Source organism: Alligator mississippiensis, chromosome 11, assembly GCF_030867095.1.
Source record: "Alligator mississippiensis isolate rAllMis1 chromosome 11, rAllMis1, whole genome shotgun sequence".
Taxonomy (NCBI): domain Eukaryota; kingdom Metazoa; phylum Chordata; order Crocodylia; family Alligatoridae; genus Alligator; species Alligator mississippiensis.
Genome location: NC_081834.1, coordinates 17,959,104 through 17,976,814, shown reverse-complemented (window position 1 = coordinate 17,976,814; position 17,711 = coordinate 17,959,104). Strand labels below are relative to the sequence as shown.

Genomic DNA, 17,711 nt, shown 5'->3' with positions numbered 1-17,711 from the left:
AAATCTCTACAGCTCAAGAGCCACAGAAAGCCATCAGTTAGACAGAACTTCCCACTGGTCTATCAACATATTATTACTTTCTTGCTGCTTTCTGCCCATAGATTTCTATATCTTCCTACATCACCTACGATGTTACTGCTGTTGATATCAGACTTAACTTTGTCCCTGTGAAGTCAATGGAATCAGGGCCAAATTCATAAGGAGGGATGAGATGAGGGAGAAGTGATGGTGCAAGAGTTTGCTAACTTAGTGCTGAAGATTGCTAAGCACTCTCTGTCCTGCTTCAATACTGTTTAACTTCACTAAAAACAGTTAACTATGTTCCCCTTCATAGCAACTTCTACCAACGTTGCAAAATACCTCCCCCCCCGGGGTAACAACACAGAATTATTGTTTAAATACAGTATTATATAGAGAACGCTTGATTTATTTAACCAGTTTTTAAAATAAAACGTATAGATTTGTAGATGGGAACTTGAGGATCACACATATAGACTGTATATGAACACACAGCCAGACTCTGAAAGATCTTACAGACAACAAAACCCCCAGGGCAGGCTTCATTGAAGAACATACCTTTTTTCCCCTTGCCAAGATCCACCCTGTGTGACACACCCCATCCCAGACAGTCAGCTGGACACGCAATTAAAATGCGCCCATGTGCACGGAGTAGGTTGCGAAAAGAAATAAAACAAAGGACTCCGTTCTGCTCCCAGTCAAGCCAACGGGGGTCTTGCCACGGACTTCAATGGGAGCAGGATCCGACCCCACGCTGGAACGGTCTCGGCTGGTTTTTAGACTAAATTAAACCACCACGAAGTGGGGAAAAAAGATGCACGAGGGCCTCCGGCTCTGTGGAGCGAGCGAGGTGCCACGGGCGAGTCGGACCAGCAGGCTTCAGACCAAGAAAACACCAGTGGGGGACTCTGAATGTGGAAGCGCTGCAGAGCCTGGACATGGCTTCTCGCACACGGATGGCTGGGAGCCTTTGTATGCCCTCCAACACCCCGCTATGCCAAGGCCGGCCTGCCCTCCTACCCCGGCCCCCTCCTCCTGCCTCAAGGGCAGGCCCGTCCCCCCCCCGGGCTGCAGGACAATGGGCCCCGGGAGCTCGTGCGGCCCCCCCGGCCCAGGCAGGCCCGGCCGCGCTAGGCGGGGCGGGAGATGCCGGGGAGCCGGCTCCTCCCCGCCGCTCGGGCCCGGCTCTTTGTGCCAGGCCGGGCCGGCTCCCCCCAAACATGGAGCCGCGGCCGCCTGCAGCCCAGGCCTCTCCCCCGGCCGCCGCGGGGAGGGCGCACAATGCAGAGCGGCGCCGCCGCCGCCGCCCGGGCCCCGCGGCGCCCCTCGCCCCACTCACCCTGGCCGGCCAGTGCGGGTAGCCCTTCATCTTGGCGAACACCAGGTCTCCCGCCTTGTATTCTCGGGGCCTCGGGCGAGCCATCCCCCGGGGAGCGCCGCCGGGCCGGGCCGGGCCGGGTGCGGTGCGGTGCGGTGCGGTGCGGCGCGGCGCGGCGCGGCGCGGCCGGGCGCGGGCAGGGACGGGCTGGCTCGGCGGCGGCGGCGGGCGCGGAGCGGAGCGGCGCGGAGCGGAGAGGAGGGACGGGGGTGCGCGAGCGCGAGCGTGTGCGGAGCGGGGGGAGGGGAGGCGGCCCGCGCTCGGTCCCCGAGGCCGCCCGGCGGGTGCAGCTGCCGGCGGGTCCCCGGCGGGGCGGTGCGGGCGAGCAGGAGCCCCCGCGCTGCCCAAGACGGAGCCCCCGCGCTCACGCCGCCCGCTCCATCCCGCCGCCGCCGCCGCAGAAATATGGATCCTTCTCCTCCAAATTATTCCTCGGGCAGCGACTGAAAACAGGATCTCGGGGTTTTTTTTTTTTCCTCTTCCCTACTTTCCCTTCCTGTTATTTTCTAGGTCCACGGATCGGTTTCTATGCAAAGAGCAGAGCGCCGAGCTGCTCGGTCGCCTCTCCCCCTTCATCCCCGGCTGAGGCATGGGGCTTCCTTTGTGCTCGCCTTACAGGGGGGTTCGGAGAAAGGCAAAAGCTGGATCGACATGGATCCTGCTGATTTTTTTGCTGTTTTTTTGCCACCGACTCCCCAGCTCCCTGCTGAAAGCCACAACACATCCAGCTCCCCACCCCTTCGCTGCCCCGAAATACACCAGGCACCAGCATTTCTGGCCACGCAAGGGCACAAAGGCGCAAACCCAGGACATTAATCCTGGCAATGGTGGTGCCGGAACCTCCCATTTCAACGCATCCAGCCAGGAACTTCTACACCAGGCATTTCGGGACCCCCGAAATCTGGATCCTGGTTTTTGCCCCTCAGTCTCCCCAGTTTTCCCCCATCCACCAAATCTAACCCCACCACCAAATTCCAGACCCTGGTGCAACGAGGCCACAAAGGACTAGATCCGGGCTACAGAATTCGCAAGATGCTGCTAAGTTTGTACCCACACCCCAAAATTCATCAGCCTAAATATGAAATGCTTCCACCACCACGTAGGGCATCAAAGCAGTCTAACAGGCTGGTGTTTGCTGCATCCATCCTGTTTAGTTCTCATACCCAAACCCAAACGCTTCCACCTAAAAACAGCATAACACCAACATTATTAAGACTCAGATCTGGGACATGGACTGGGCTGGATCCTGCCACCATCTCAAATTCTCCTCTCCAAATACATAAACAATGCATCCGTTCCTAATGCACCAGCCAATCCCCACACCTTGGTTTAAGCCTGCATGGCAGTATCAAATCACTAATCTGACTGACACCTGGATCCTGCAACTTTTTTTACTCCAAGATTCAACTAGCATAATAACAAAGAATAGCAACTTCAATTTATTAGTCCATGGGATTATTATTGATATTTACTATGTCTATTATAGTAGTATCTAGCAGTTCCAGCACCAACATGGACATACTTGGTGAAGACCCTATAGCTGTGGTTCTCAACCTTTTTTAGAGTTGAGGCATCTCTCAATAGACCTAATTATTACACTCAAGGTGCTTCTCCATAATTTCCTGAATTGACCCACACCCCATCTAAAAGGTAAACAGTGTTTACCTCCTTGGAGAGGGAGCAGGGAAAAAGGGATGGAGCAGTGGCTAAACTGTGATGAGCCTGAGCCTACACTTATCTCCTCATACCTCAGGGTATTCTTCAAAGGATCTTGTGGTACCCATGGGTACCCCAGTACCTGGTTGAGCAGCTCTGCTCTCATGCTCATATGGAGCATGAATCCCTCTCCCTCCCAAAGGGTGCAGTCAAGATGTGACTGCAGCCTGGGTTGATAAATCCAAGCTAGCTTTAAACTGCTCCAGTGTGGCTAAGTGGCCACTGCAGCACAATGCTCAGCAATGCAGGTGGCAAAACACACCAGAGAAGGTAGATAAATCCTCTGGCAATTGTCCTGCGCTGAATTTCACATTGCTGTGGTATCGCACCATCACAACCCAACCTTGATATGTTCAAGCTAGCCTGGGTATGTGCATGAGTGGCAGCCTCACTTTCACTGCAATGTTGCTACATCTTCAACATTGGTAGCCAAACAGTGCAATTGATGTTTCACAGCAAATTTGATTTTTTTATAGAGGTTTATTTAGTTTCTCACCAATCATATTTAATAGGAAATCACTGAAAGTCATTATATTAATGCTGGTAGTTCTTAAAGTGTGTGCATGTCCACTGAATTTGTTGCAGCTAGGTGTACACACATAGGTAGGGCATGCCACACATTAAATCCTTCTTCTTCAGGAGCCAAATTTTCTTATATTTTATTCTTCATCAGGGAAGGCTGCACACACAGCTGCTAATACACATGCCAATTCCCACCTACAATTAAGCAACAAAAACCTAAATAAATACACAACATCTTTGTTGAGAAGCATCTAGAGTTCTACTACCACCATAATCCCACGGAAGTGTGGAAATGAGAAGTCAAGCCCACCTTGACTCTGCCTTTGACTCTGAGGGCATCCCTTACTAGTGCCACAACTATAGTCCAGTATAAACCTGAACTACAACTGTAATATGGCCTTCTTTCCCCTTTCAGTGCACAGTTCCTTAGAAAAACTGTTTTCCCTCCAAAACTAGTAGGTGTCGACATTTGGTGTAGCAGTAGGTTGTTTTGAGAGGAGTCTGGTGAAGGAGAGGGTGAGAGGAGGTGAAAGAAGAGTTGAGATTGCATTGCATGGAGAATATTTTATCCATTAGAGCAGGGGGTCTCAAAGTTTTTACGTGGCCCGTAAGTGGCTGTGGCCTGGCAAGCCACAGCCCAGCAGTCACAGCCAACCGCGGCCAGAATTTCCAGCCAGCAAACACGTAAGGCTGCCCCCACCTCCTGGGGGTGGGCCAAACCCTTTGCTGCCACGGGCCCTGCAGAAGGAGCCGTGGCCTCTCCGGCAGGCTCTGGGGGGCCGTGGTTTGCTGGTCCACACTCACTTCCAGTCCGGCAGCCAACCGTGCTGTAGACCAGCAGCCGACCTGCCGTGGCCGCAGGCTGGGGATTGAGAACCCCTGCATTATAGCAATGTTTCTCAACCTGTAGGTCACGAGCAAAAGTGGGTCACAAGAATATACGAAAGGGTTGTGAACAGACTTAAAAAATGGATCAACAAATGGATTCTCCTTTAAAGGAGAAAAACATGGGAAAGCATGGCTTTTCCCTTGCAGGCTATCAAGAGTTTCAGCCTGGTCCCCCCATGCCCCACAACTCCCCTCTTCCCCTCACACCCACCCCCTGCTCCACATGCTGAGGCCTGGGGGCAGAGGGCAGTGGGTCAGGAGTGAGGAGCACTGGGTGGGGACTGGCCATCGATGTTTACAAATGAGTCCTGGTACAGAAAAGGTTGAGAACCACTGCATTAGAGCTTGCACATGTGTATCAATCAAGGTCAGGGTGAAGAGGCTGGGAGGGGAGGTAGTAATGTCTCCTGTTAGGTGTAGCACTGATTGATTGGTTCTATGCCCTGCTATTGACTGCTCAGTGACCCTGGCAAGTCAATCTCCTTGTTCCACACTGTCCCCTGTCTGTGAAACAGGGATAACCAGCACCCTGGTACAACATTTTGGGATCCCTGAATGAAGTGTATACAGAGATTGTTACTGAACCAGAATTAGATTGCTAGATGCACCAAAAATGCCTTCCCAAATGCTTAGTATCCCATCTGAACAAAGACTATAGACTGGAGTTCCTGTAAAATTATAGTCACAGTCAACAAGAGAAAACAAAATGGTTTGCGGCGTTGTGAATGTCATTGATATGTCATAACCAAATATAGGCATGCAACCTCTGCTCACATCACCAAGGCCAGGGTTGTCCAGCTTCTAAGTGGCCATATCCCCCTGGGCCACACCAGCAGGAGTCGCATGCTGCACAGACCACACCAACACAAGCCACAGGCTCCCCAAGCTGCATGCTTCAGCTCCCCAACTGCAGCTCCTCCACTGCACGGGCCCCAGGCACATCACACTGCCCCTTGGGACGGGAAGGATGTGGAAGCCAGAGAAGGGTGGGGGAGCCTGAAGCCCCTGGTTGCAGCTGCAAGCAGAGGAATTGGGGAAGGGGTGGTGAGTGGCAGCTGTGGGGCTAGTGGGGGGCGGGTCCAGGGGCTGCAGATTAACCCTTTGGGGGCCACATACAGCTGCCAGGCTGCCAGTTGCATAGCCCTGACCTAGGCTGTGCTGTGTACTGTTCTGTAACATGGTACAGCCAAGGAGTAAGTATGTTATATTCCTGTCAATCCCCAGACATGCATAAAACTTCTCACAAAGGCTGAAATTCTCATGAGGACTGCATGAACAAATGTCTCTTCTGTTGCTTCACATCATACAACAGGTCAGGGTTACTTTTCCAAATCAGTGGAGGACACATTCAACCTCCCTGTAGTACTGTGGGGGCCAACCTTTTCAGTAGGATGCCACAAATTAGCTCAGCACCCTCCCTGAGTGCCACTCCACTCTTCTTCCTCTGCCCAATTTGCTGTCTTGCTTTCCATTTGCTGCCCTGTGCTCCCTGTCTGATGTGCTACTCACCTTTCTGCTCCTTACCTACATCTGTTGCTCTGCTTTTGGCTTCCTGTCCTATCCATCACTGTGCTGCCTGTCTCCTCCCTGATCTGCCACATCACACACACAGTCTGCCCATACCACATTATGGCACTCATGCCACATGTTGACCATGCCTACTGCACAAGATCCACCCAAGGATGCACAGGCAGTGGTCACACTGTCCATCTCTCTACTGCATTGCTATTAGTGCACATTTCATAGAATCATAGAAAATTAGGGTTGGAAGGGACCTCAGAAGGGTCCAACCCCCTGCTCAGAGCAGGACCATCCCCAACTAGGTCATCCCAGCCAAAGCTTTGTCTAGCCAGGTTTTGAAAACTTCCAAGGATGGAGAGTCAACAAACTTTCTGGGTAACCTGTTCCAGTGTTTTACTACTCTCCTAGTGAGAAAATTTTTCCCAATATCTAACCCAAACTTCCCTTACTGCAACTTGAGACCATTGTTCCTTGTTCTATCATCTGCCACCACTAAGAACAGTCTAGCTCCATCCTCTTTCAAACCCTCCTTCAGGTTGTTGAAGGCTGCTATTTGGTCCCCTCTCAGTCTCCTTTTCTCTAGACTAACTAAGCCCAGTTCCCTCACAAGTCATGTCCCCCAGCCCCCTCACCATTTTTGCTGCCCTTCGCTGAACTCTCTCCAATTTGTCCACACCCTTTCTGTAGTGGGGAGCCCAAAACTGAACACAGTACTCCAGATGTGGCATCACCAGTGCTGAATAATCATTTCCCATGGTCTGCTGGCAACACACCTACCAATGCAGCCCAGTATGCCATTAGTCTTCCTGGCAACAAGGCCACACTGCTAGCTCATATTCAGCTTATGGTCCACTGTAACCCCCAGGTCCTTTTCTGCAGAGCTGCTGCCCACCCAGTCAGCCCCCCGCCTACACCGGTGCATGGGATTGTTCCATACCAAGTGCAGGACTTTGTACTGTTGTCCCTTGTCTTTGTTGAACCTCATGAAATTTCTTTTTTCCCAGTTATCCAATTTGTCTAAGTCACTCTGAATTCTTGCCCTACCCTCCAGCATATCTACTACTCTCCCCAGCTTGGTGTCATCTGCAAACTTGCTGAGGGTGCACTTTATGCCATCTTCCAGGTCATTGATGAAGACATTGAACAAAACTGGTCCTAGCACCGACCCCTGGGGCACTCTACTTGATACCGTCTGCCAACTAAACATTGAGCCATTGATTACTACTCTCGGAGCCCGATGCTCCAGCCAGTTTTCTATCCACTTTACAGTCCATTCATCCAGCCCATACTCCCTTAGCTTGCCTGTGAGAATGTTGTGGGAAACTGTATCAAAATCCTTGCTAAAAGAAAGTACATCGCATCCACTGGTCTCCCCATATCCAGTCACCTCATCATAGAAGGCAATCAAGTTGGACATGACTTGCCCCTGGTGAATCCATGCTGACTGTTTCTAATCACCTTCTTCTCCTCCAAGTGCTTAGAAATGAATTCCTTGAGGATCTGCTCCATGATTTTTCTAGGGACTGAGTTGAAGCTGACTGGTCTGTAGTTCCGTAAGTAGACTCTACATAGAAGTCCTGCTTGTAATAACACATTACACTTAGACCATACTAAATCTGTGAAATATTATGTGGTATTAAAGTTATAATATGCTGCAGTAGTTGCACATGAATGCTTAATCCTGTTTCTTGTCCAACTTGCCACAAGGGGGCTGTTGAGCAGGGTTGTGGCTAGAAGTTGGGGGGGGGGGGAGGAGTGAAGAGAAGGAAGCTGGGAGTGATGCATCTTGGGGTGCTGGAAAACTGCAAATTGCTTGTTTTATCTCCGTGAAGCAGACTGGAGTTACTCTAACATAAGCTAGGTAGCATGGGCCAGTGTTAACCCTCTTCTGAAGGGATGCAACTAAGATGCACTTACCAAATGTTAAGATGCTTTAATATGCTTGCATTTTAAGTGCCCTTTGTATGGTCTAAATGTAATGTGTAACTTCACCCTAAGGAGCACCACTGCACTGTTACTTTTAGCAATGGATGCCAAAAGAGTTTCCTTCTGTAAAAGATACCTCCTTAATCTCTCTGATGCTTTAGTGAGCTGGGCTAAATAATGAGCACAGTTTCCCTTGACACGATAGAATCATAGAAAAGTAGGACTGGAAGGGGCTTTCAGAGGTCACCTAAGTCCAAACCCCTGCCAGAGACAGGATCATCCCTATCCAAACCATCCTATACAAATCCATTGTCTAATCTATTGGCAACCCAGACACAACCACAAAGTGTGATGCCCTAACCTGCCACAGGTAAGGCAGGGGGGAGAATGGCAGTCAATGTCTTGCTGTTACAAGAGTTGTTAAAATATGCAAGAAAGTCAAAGAAGAAGGCCACAATCCCCTAAAACTGAGGGCATAAAACAAGTGCATGCAAATTTATAAGCGCTCTTTGCAGCCAACATTTTATTTCATAATATTTGCCTTGAGACAATCCCATTTACAGATGTCAGTTTTTATAACTCTGTCTAGTCATGTGCCTAGAGATGGAGGATGAATATCAGATTTCCCCAAGAAGGAAATTATGGTGATTACACACACACACACACACACACACACACACACACACACTTTACCTGCAAAGCCAGTCTCAGGAGAGCAAAATCCAAAGTCTTTGGATGTTGCACTAAAACCTGCATTTCACTCACCAAAACACCTCTCTTCTGGAGATCCATTTGTCCCAATACAGGTGTATGCAGGAAACACCAAATGTTCCTGCATTGCGATCAAGCTGCACATGTAACTTGTCCCAGGACTTGATGCAAGAATGTAGTCCTGTTCTGTTTGCATATTTACTGCAAAAGATTTGTCACCAATTAAGGAATTTTCCTTAGTTTTAGTCAAAACAAAAACATTTTTAAAGGCCTTAAAACTTGCCTTTGTAAGCAGCTACTCATTCAGCACATTGTGAAGATCATGGGGGAAGGACTGCAAAAAAAAATAGAAAGGCAGTCACTTCTGATAAGCCAAAAGCAGGCCAACTATTCTGCAAATGTGCTGCCCACAAATGTTTCTGCTGCTGCTGCACAGAAAACCTGGCATGACCAACAAACAAGCTGTGTGTTAAATCATTCCTCAGTTGATGTAATAATGTACGATCTATCATAAGCCACTGACACAACCTCACAAAGTTTGTAATCTGTTCAGAGACAGTTCTCCTGTTACATACTAATCTCCCTTATGTCATTGCTAAGAAGCATTTATCTGCTGCTGCTCATGGGTAGATTCAGGATTAAGAAAAAGGGGCTATGACAGATGCCACCAGCACCACCCTTCAGACTGTGGTGAAGGGCAAGGCACTGCTGGAGCTGCTGGGCTGGTGGGGGGCTGAGCAGGGGGCAGAGGTGGGAAAGAGGGACACACCTGCTTCTGCTGTCCCTGGTTGAGTTCAGAACCTTCCTAAAGTTCTGGGGTTACCCCATGCCTGGGTCATCAGAGGACAGCAGTAGCAGTGAGCAAGTCTCACCTCCCTGCCCAGCTCCTGACACGTCCTGCCAGCTGAGAGCAGGGGCAGGAAGAGGGAACCTATCTGCCACCTTCACTGTCACCCCAGCCAAGCCTAGCACCCTGGGGGTCCCCGCCCCATTCCTGGGTCAGCCTGGCAGAGCCAACCAGCATGGACAACCACCCAGGGTGGCTCAGGGGGGCACCACACATACACAGACATGGATACATGCACCCTTCCCTGCCCAGCTGCTCATGCCAGGGAAGAGCCATCAGGGGACTTTAGTAGCAACTAATCCTGGGGGCTGGGCAGCCTCCCCTAGCTGTGCCCAGAGCTGATTGGAACTGGCTGGCTGGTGCAGTAGGACAAAAACCCCTGAGGCAGCAGCAGTGGCTGTGGTGGGAGCTGCCAGGCAGCATGATGGGCCAGAAGGAGGATGCTGAGAGCCAGGCCCAAGGGAAAGCGGCAGTGCCCAGTGAGAAGGCAGCATAACTGTGTGGTTCGGACTTGTGTATCAAAGGCTTTGCTATCATTGACCTGCTGGGCCTAGAGACTGAGCTGCAGCCCCCTTGGCTACCACCACCACTGCTGAGGGTGAGGGCACGGATAGGGATGCTTGGGTGGTGGGGCCCTGCTGCTGGGGCTGGGCTTCCTGTGTGGGCAGCCCTGCCTTCCCCACCCCCTGCACAAATACCCCATGCCCCGCCATATATCCCTCACCTTCTCCCTTGCCTCACACACACCCCATGCACATAGTGCCGGTGACTGGGAGGGCACTGGGGGCAAGACACCAGGGGGTGGAGGGTGCCAAAATAAAATTCCTCTAAGGCACCATTTTTCTTAAGGCAGCTCTGCAGTCAGGAACAGTGGGAATGGCAGGTGAAGTCACCCTTCCTGTAGCTGCTCCTTGTCTCTCAGGTGTGCCCTGTGGGCTCTAGCAGTGCCTGGATGGTCTGACTTCAGCACCAGTGATGTTACCCAACATGGTTTGAGCTCTCCTCGCTCCAGCTCCTGCTGCTGTGGTGCAGGTACGCACATAGGCCCTGGCTGCTGCAGCTGAAAGACAGACTTCCCATTACCTGGTTGCAGAACACCCCCGTCCAGTGCCCCCTCCAAAATCAGCTTCTGGAGCTCCCACCCCACTTATCCCCCACCCCTGATATACTACTGTCCTTGTGGCAGGGCATTGTTGGTGCCTGCCACTTTAAGACCTGAGCCAAGCAGCCAGCAGGTGCTTGATTGTGCCAGCCATTTTTAGATCTTTGGCCACCTATATAAACAGAGCATTATGCAGTAACATTGCCTGGCTATAAGGCTGCTTGGAACATCCTGGAGGTAAGGACAGGAGCTGTAGGGGATGGTTTGGAGGCTCCTGGTCCTGGGCATGACATAAAACTGCACCCTGCTGGGAGTGGGTGGCTTGGTGGGGCTCTCAGTGGTGCGGGAGCCCCCAGGAAGTGCCAGGCCAGTTACCACCCCTGTGAAAGGCAGGTTGGGGTGCCTTAATAACTCCAGCTCCCACAATCGGGTGGGTTACCTCTAGTAGGGGCCAGGAGGCAGACCCTGAAAAAAGAGAGTGGGGTAAGAGGCTCAGAGGCCTGACTGAGAGTACCCTTGACTGGTCAATGCTGGGGCCAGGACCAGAACAATAAAAATGCAGTCAGTACTATGTGGATGAGTGACATAAAAATCCCATGGGGAAAATGAATGTAATTCTGTATTCAGTGCAGAGTATGGATAGTGTCCAATTAAAAAAAAAAACTACATGGGGCTAGAAATTGAACATTGAGAAGAGGAGGAGGACAATTGAACAGCTGTCCATTCAACATGGGATGGATAGCACTCACTGAAAGGCAGTGGCAGGGGGCCCACAGCAAGGGTTGCCCAGAGCTGAGAGCCTTGGGTTCTGACTGGCCTTGGAGGTAAGGCCAGGGCTTATGTGGCCAAAGGTCCCAGAGGGACCATGTCTGAGAGGGGAAAATAGTTTCAGGGAGCTAGGCATCCCCAAATGAGGGCAGAGTAGGGTGCCTGAATGGAGGGGGCCAGATTGAAGGATTCTGGGGCCCAGTGTGGAGCCAGTGAGACTAACTTCTGTGGATGCCATCTGCAAGGCTTGGGCTGCTGTGTAGGGGAGGAGCAGAGCTATAGATAGCACCCCCTGGCATCAGGGCAAACAATGGGCAGCCTCCTGCCTAATTAAGATCATTAATTAGATAACAACAAGGCATGGCAGGCGAAGGTGGGTGGGTGGCCCAGAACAGGTGGGTGAGGCATTGGTAGAACGGCCCCAGAGAAGGCCCTCCTGTTACAGTCCTCCGTGCAGGAGCCCAGCAGCATAGCAGCAGCAGCAGCAAATGGAGTGCAGGGAGCCCAAGCTGCATCATGCAACAGCCCTGTTGCTGCTATGGTTGGTTGGCACAATATGCTCATCCCATCCCCACACACACTCCACCCTTCCCAGAGAGCAGAAGTAGCTGTCTACATCTCTGCCTGACTGGTACTAAGGTGGAGAGGGCCTGAGGGCACTGTGCTAGCTCCCCTCACAGCCAGATGGCCCAGCCACCCCTCTGAAGAGCTGGGACCTGCCTCCCTACACCAGGGGTTGTCAACTGGGGGTATGTGTATCCCTAGGGGTACTTAGGCTGTAGGGGGTATGGGCAGACAGGTAGGCAGGGATGGAGCATACCCCAGGCCGTGGTAGCAACATCTCCCCTGGTGCCTTGCTATACTTTCTTTCTTACCCGGGGGAGGGGAGTGCTGGGTGCCACTGGTTCCACATGGCATACCTGTGGTGCCTCCCCACCCCCCACCTCAGCTTGCTCTCTGTGCCCACTTCCCAGAGCAGAGCCGGGGGGGGAGGGGGGGGAGGAAGGGGGACTGAGGGTAGTGGTGCCTTTTTGTAGGCCGCATGCACACTGCCCAGCCAGCCAGCCAGCCAGGAGAGGTGGGCTTGCATGCGGCAGTTGCCACTGCCACCATCCCACACCAGCGCTGCTGTGCCTCACATGATTTTCCTGCAGCCAGTCACGTGTGTGGCTCCACAGGCTGCTGACGCACCTTGCAGCTTGCGTGCCACCCATCAGCAGCCCATAGAGCCACAAGTATGACTGGCCATGGGAGCAGCAGTGCAGGGCTCTGCTGGCCGCCATGTGCGAGCCATGCGCCCCCCCCACCCCCCAAATCCAGCTTAGTGGCACATATGCAGCCCGTAGAGGGGCACTGTTGCCCTCACTCCTCAGGGCCTGCTCCTGGGAACAGGCAGAGACATAACTCTCCTGCCCATTCTTGATCTGGCCCCACCCTGGCCCCTTTTTCCACCCCCTACACACACTTACCTGCTGGGGGGCGGGGGGTGTCTCTCCTGCTCGTCTGGCCACAACAGGCACATGGCATTGTGTAGCTCTTGGGGCAGCAGGGTGCAGAGTCCAGCCTGCAGCAGCAGCTGCTTCTGCCCCGTGTACAGATCTGGCATGTGCCCCCTGGACCTCTACCAGGGTCCATGCAGTGTCAGGAACTGCCCCCCACCCCCTGTGCCTCCCAGATGAACCACTCTTGTGGCTCCATCCCATACTGTGCTCCAGCTGTGCAGCATCTTCCTCTGCCCCAGGCTCACTCCCTCCCTTGCCACAGGGGCCTTGATCTACCCCCCCCCCCCCCCCCCCTGCAATTTAAAACCAAGAAAAAAAATATATAAAGGGGTACATGAGCTGAAACTTTGAGGCAGAAAGGGTACACTTGTTAGAAAATGTTGAAAAACCCTGCCCTACACCATTGGCAGGAATTACAGGGCATATGAATGCAGTACCACATGCCCGTGGATCTGCTCCTGCTGGTGCACAAGGACTGCTAAGGGTAAGGGAGCTTCTTCAACATGAGGCATAGGATCATATGTATGCTAGAAGGGAACTTGCCCCTGAATGCCAGGGATCTGATGCCAATTGCATTCAAGTTAACAGAGCTTCATCCATTCCAACCAAATTCTGGCCCTGTGTTTCTTTGGAAATTCTCATCAAGGACAACTCCCGGACTTCGATGGGAGACCTGCTTGTCAAAAGAAGCCCCCAGAGTTGTAAATGTGAGTTTTTGCACACACACCATGGGCACTTGTGTGCATACCAGCTGTCTACTAATTTGACAGTTCATCTGTGGACCAAAATCCCACTTCTAGCTTATTCATATCAATGAATACAGTTATTTTGAGGGCAGTTAGTTATACCCAGCAGACACAGGCATCACAAATGAATATATTTCCTCCTAATATTCTCTCCATTACCTTTTACAGCATTTTGTTACCTGTTTGAATCCCTCCTGTAATTAGACAGTAAATGCTTCAGGACAGGTCCATATCTAATTAACGTTTCCATAATCTACTGAAAAATAATAAATAACATTTTTACTTCCAAACAATTGTTAATTGCCTTTGCCATAAATGTCTAGAGCTGATTTAATTGTCTTTCTGTCTGCATCTCCTTTTCCTGTGTGGAAAAATATGTCTGTAAGGACAGAATGCAATGTTTAGTATTTTGCTTATGTCCACAATAAGGTAGCAATTGTCTGTTAAATATTTCAATAGGAAATTTGTTCTGAGCCACAACTGCACCATTCCCTTGTGCAAGGCAAGTCTGAGAGCACTATTTGCAATTATAGAACTATTTTATGTCAGACAGAAAGAGTCCATGATATTATATGTCCATCCCAAGGTGCGCAGAAAGGCACTTACCATGTCCATTAGGATAGCCTTAATTACTGGAGAGAACTAGCTCATGGGGGGGATCAAAAATGTTCACTTTCATACACTTGAAAGAGAGAGAAGGGTGATGCACACGTGCATCACAGGTGGTGAAAAATATATAGAATTGCTTTTAGACACCTTATGATGCTCATTAGTGCAATTACTTAGGCACCTTCAATTAGACAACCTTTAAGGGGATGGTGGGTACTTTAGATATTATAGATGGGATGTACAAGTGTTTCCATTAGAATTGGAGCTTTATAGCACTTCAGTCTAAATTAAACTTGCCTTATAGATGGGGAGATGAATTATCAGTTTGAAGATTTGTAAGACACGGGGAGTTTTATTAACAAAAATGCTTTGCCATTATGCCATGCTGCCTATAGCCATTTTATCTCAAGCAAAGCATTGTAGGTAGAGCAAGCAGATTTTATTGAAGGCATCACTTAACACTTTCCAATAGAAGCCTGTGTTTTCAGGCTACAATACAGAAAGGACCATGCAGAGATCCTGTGATACCTAGGAGCTTGTTAGCATGTGTAGCAGAGTTGACATCAGTGGTTCTCATACAACCTTTGTAGACTCAAGGCACCCTCGTTAGGCTCAAGGCACTCATCAGAAAATTCCATCTCTTAACTTTCATTCATTTTTTACTACATAAAAATAATAGAACAGTACTTCTGTTGCAAAGAACTCGGACCACAATGGGTCAGAATGTCTTTAATACTATGGATTCCTATTTTTAATCTCTAGGTTTATCTAATGAATCATGTTTGCACACCTAACAGTGCTAACATTGTATGGCACCCTGTGGTACTTCTTAAAGAATTCCAAGGCCCCCCAGGTGCCGTGGTACCTTGGCTGAGAATCACTGGTCTACACAGTCCAAGATGTTGCTGTGCACAGATATCCAAGCTAGGCCTGCACACATTAGCTACCAAGCCAGAAGTAGCATAGTCATACTAGCACAGCACTACCCCAGTCTAGACCAATTTCTGGCCCCAGCAAAAGACCATGTTAACACAGCTATACTGTATCCTGTTCCAGATCTACTATATGCCCAACTACTGGTTCTCTCTGCCTGATGCTGCCTTTCGCCATGTAGACATACTTTAGTTGCTTGTAATTTAGCCAGACTTTAACCAATAGAATGAACTGATAAAGCTAGAGAAAAATACACAGGTTTTGCTAATGTTGAAATAACCTTAATAACTGCTGACTGAGAGGTTCTAGCACTTTCAGACTTTGGAGAAGGTACTTAAGCTTTGCAAATGGGGAGATGATGCCATGGGCAATAGAGGTACCTTCCCCTATACTCATGACAATCTGTCTTCATTTGGCCAAGCTACATGCTTCTCACATACTTGCTGTGAAGTTTGATATAGAGCAGCAGCAAAACTCTGTGAATGTTCTGTCTGCTCGGAGCTGAGTCCAGCATACTTCAACTCGGGACTCAGGTTGAGCAGGACCTTCCCAGCAACTGCTCCTCCTAGCTTGGCATTGGAGCTGAGAACAAGGAGATAGTCTCAGCTGAGTTCACAGATGGTCACCCGCTGTCCTCCAGAGCACAGGAGAGGCAGCTTTGGGCAATCTGTATGGAGGAAATAGGATACAGGCAGAAAGGGTAGCTTGGTGAGGACTGGCGAACACAGGTAGAAAGGGCTATAACTGCCCTATCACACTCATTCAAAACCTGGGGCACAATACAAGTTCTGAAATCCCACCATTCCTTTGTCTAGCAAATGTCAGTGAAACCCACTGGCAAAGTGTGTGGTTATCCTCCTTTAGTGTAGCAGTGGCAGAGATCTGCGTAGTGGATCTAAAGTCTCTAATCCTGCCAATGGACCTGTTTGGAAAACCAAGTAATTCCACGTAACAGAATTCCTGGGTTTCCAGTTTAAAACTGAAGAATTATATTGTGAACAAACTAGGTGAAGAGAATGTTAAGGTCTAGCACACGAAAAGATAAGGAAGGCTGGAGCAATGGCCTGTGCAATCTAATTTATACCCCTTACACATGGGCATTATGACGCAATGGTCCTTGATTAATACTTACATTAGGTTTCCACAGGACCCCTGCCTCTTTCAGTGAGTGCTGTCCATCCCATGTTGAATGGACAGCTGTTCGATTGTCCTCCTCCTCTTCTCAATGTTCAATTTCTAGCCCCATGTAGTTTTTTTTTTAATTGGACACTATCCATACCCTGCACTGAATACAGAATTACATTCATTTTCCCCATGGGATTTTTATGTCACTCATCCACATAGTACTGACTGCATCACAAGCAGTGCTGAATTTCTCTCTACAACATGTTCCTGAGGCAATGGGTAGTATAATTATTTTCATTTTACAGATGGAGAACTGTGACAGAGAGATTAAGGTCAAAAGTGTCCACTAATTTTGGATACTCACTGTGAGCTGCTTCTGGTTTGACATTTTTGGAGTACCTGGCTTTATAAAGAAGCTTATTTGGTCAGAGCATGGCTTCTTCGTTTTATATCTCCAACTTCATTTGGTCAAAGCACAGACTATTTGCAGCTGTCAATGCCCAGGACTTCTATAAATCAGACCCTAGGGTAACAAATTGAGCACCAAAATAAATGAGAAGTGCATACTAGGTGATCACTTGTGAAAAGTGTGGTCTCAGTAAATTGCTGAGCACTATAGGAATCCTGTGACAGAAATAGAGACAGAATACTGTTTTCTAAGGTGATATGCAAACCCAACCCACAAGACACTACTTTCTCTTCCCACAGCCCTCTGCCTCATTCATTCCACACTTTCCAACTTTATTTAATCATCATTGGCAGTCCCTTGCAGTTGAGGATGTTGTCTTCCATGTTTGTCTTATCTGTGGGTCCAAAGATGGCTGATGAGGCCTATCCAGGATGGACAGACTCTGGTGTAGCCTGGGCCCATTTCCTGCTTGATTCATTTATTCTGCAGCATATAAGGAATGAACCACGGTTACTCTACTACCCTATTAATTGCCAGAGTACCATCCAACTTGCACACTGAATGAGACAGGGGCCCGTGGAAAAATTCTACATGACCCTATAGTTCAGGATTGCATCCTAATCCCTACTCACAAAGGGGAAGACCTTGAAGCTGCATGGGTAGTAATTCAGTTATTTCCTAATGTTTAAGTATTTGATTGTGTAACTTTGATGTTCTTTTAATATATATGTATATGTGTACACACACAGTATATTTTACATGCAGCATCAGAAAGTCTGCTGAAGGTGGTGGCAGCCTAACTAAAAGAGCATGGAAATACTCAAAGCTTACCATCAAGACCAAAATGCTAGTGTACAAGGCTTGTGTACTCAGCACTCATGTAGGATGGGGAAACATGGGCAGCACATGCACATCAAGAAAAAATGTTAAACAGTTTCCACCTGTGCTGTTTATGCTGCATACTCGACATCAAATGGCAAGATAAAGTTA

General features: G+C 49.5%; 1 protein-coding gene and 1 long non-coding RNA gene across 2 annotated transcripts in view; one reads left to right on the top strand and one right to left on the bottom strand.

Annotated features, from left to right (window-relative positions):
* HDGFL3 (HDGF like 3) overlaps positions 1-1,910 on the bottom strand; it is a 54,518-nt gene extending 52,608 nt beyond the window's left edge. Inside the window, exon 1 of the mRNA XM_006262112.4 lies at positions 1,358-1,910. Within this exon, the coding sequence (XP_006262174.1) occupies positions 1,358-1,441 (84 nt within the window). The 5' untranslated portion in view covers positions 1,442-1,910. The remainder of the gene's footprint in view (positions 1-1,357) is intronic.
* LOC109280674 (uncharacterized) lies at positions 1,332-5,232 on the top strand. The gene is made up of 2 exons (XR_002087078.2): positions 1,332-1,402; positions 1,907-5,232. It is a non-coding gene; the product is annotated as an uncharacterized LOC109280674 (long non-coding RNA).
* The last annotated feature ends 12,479 nt before the right edge of the window (positions 5,233-17,711 follow it).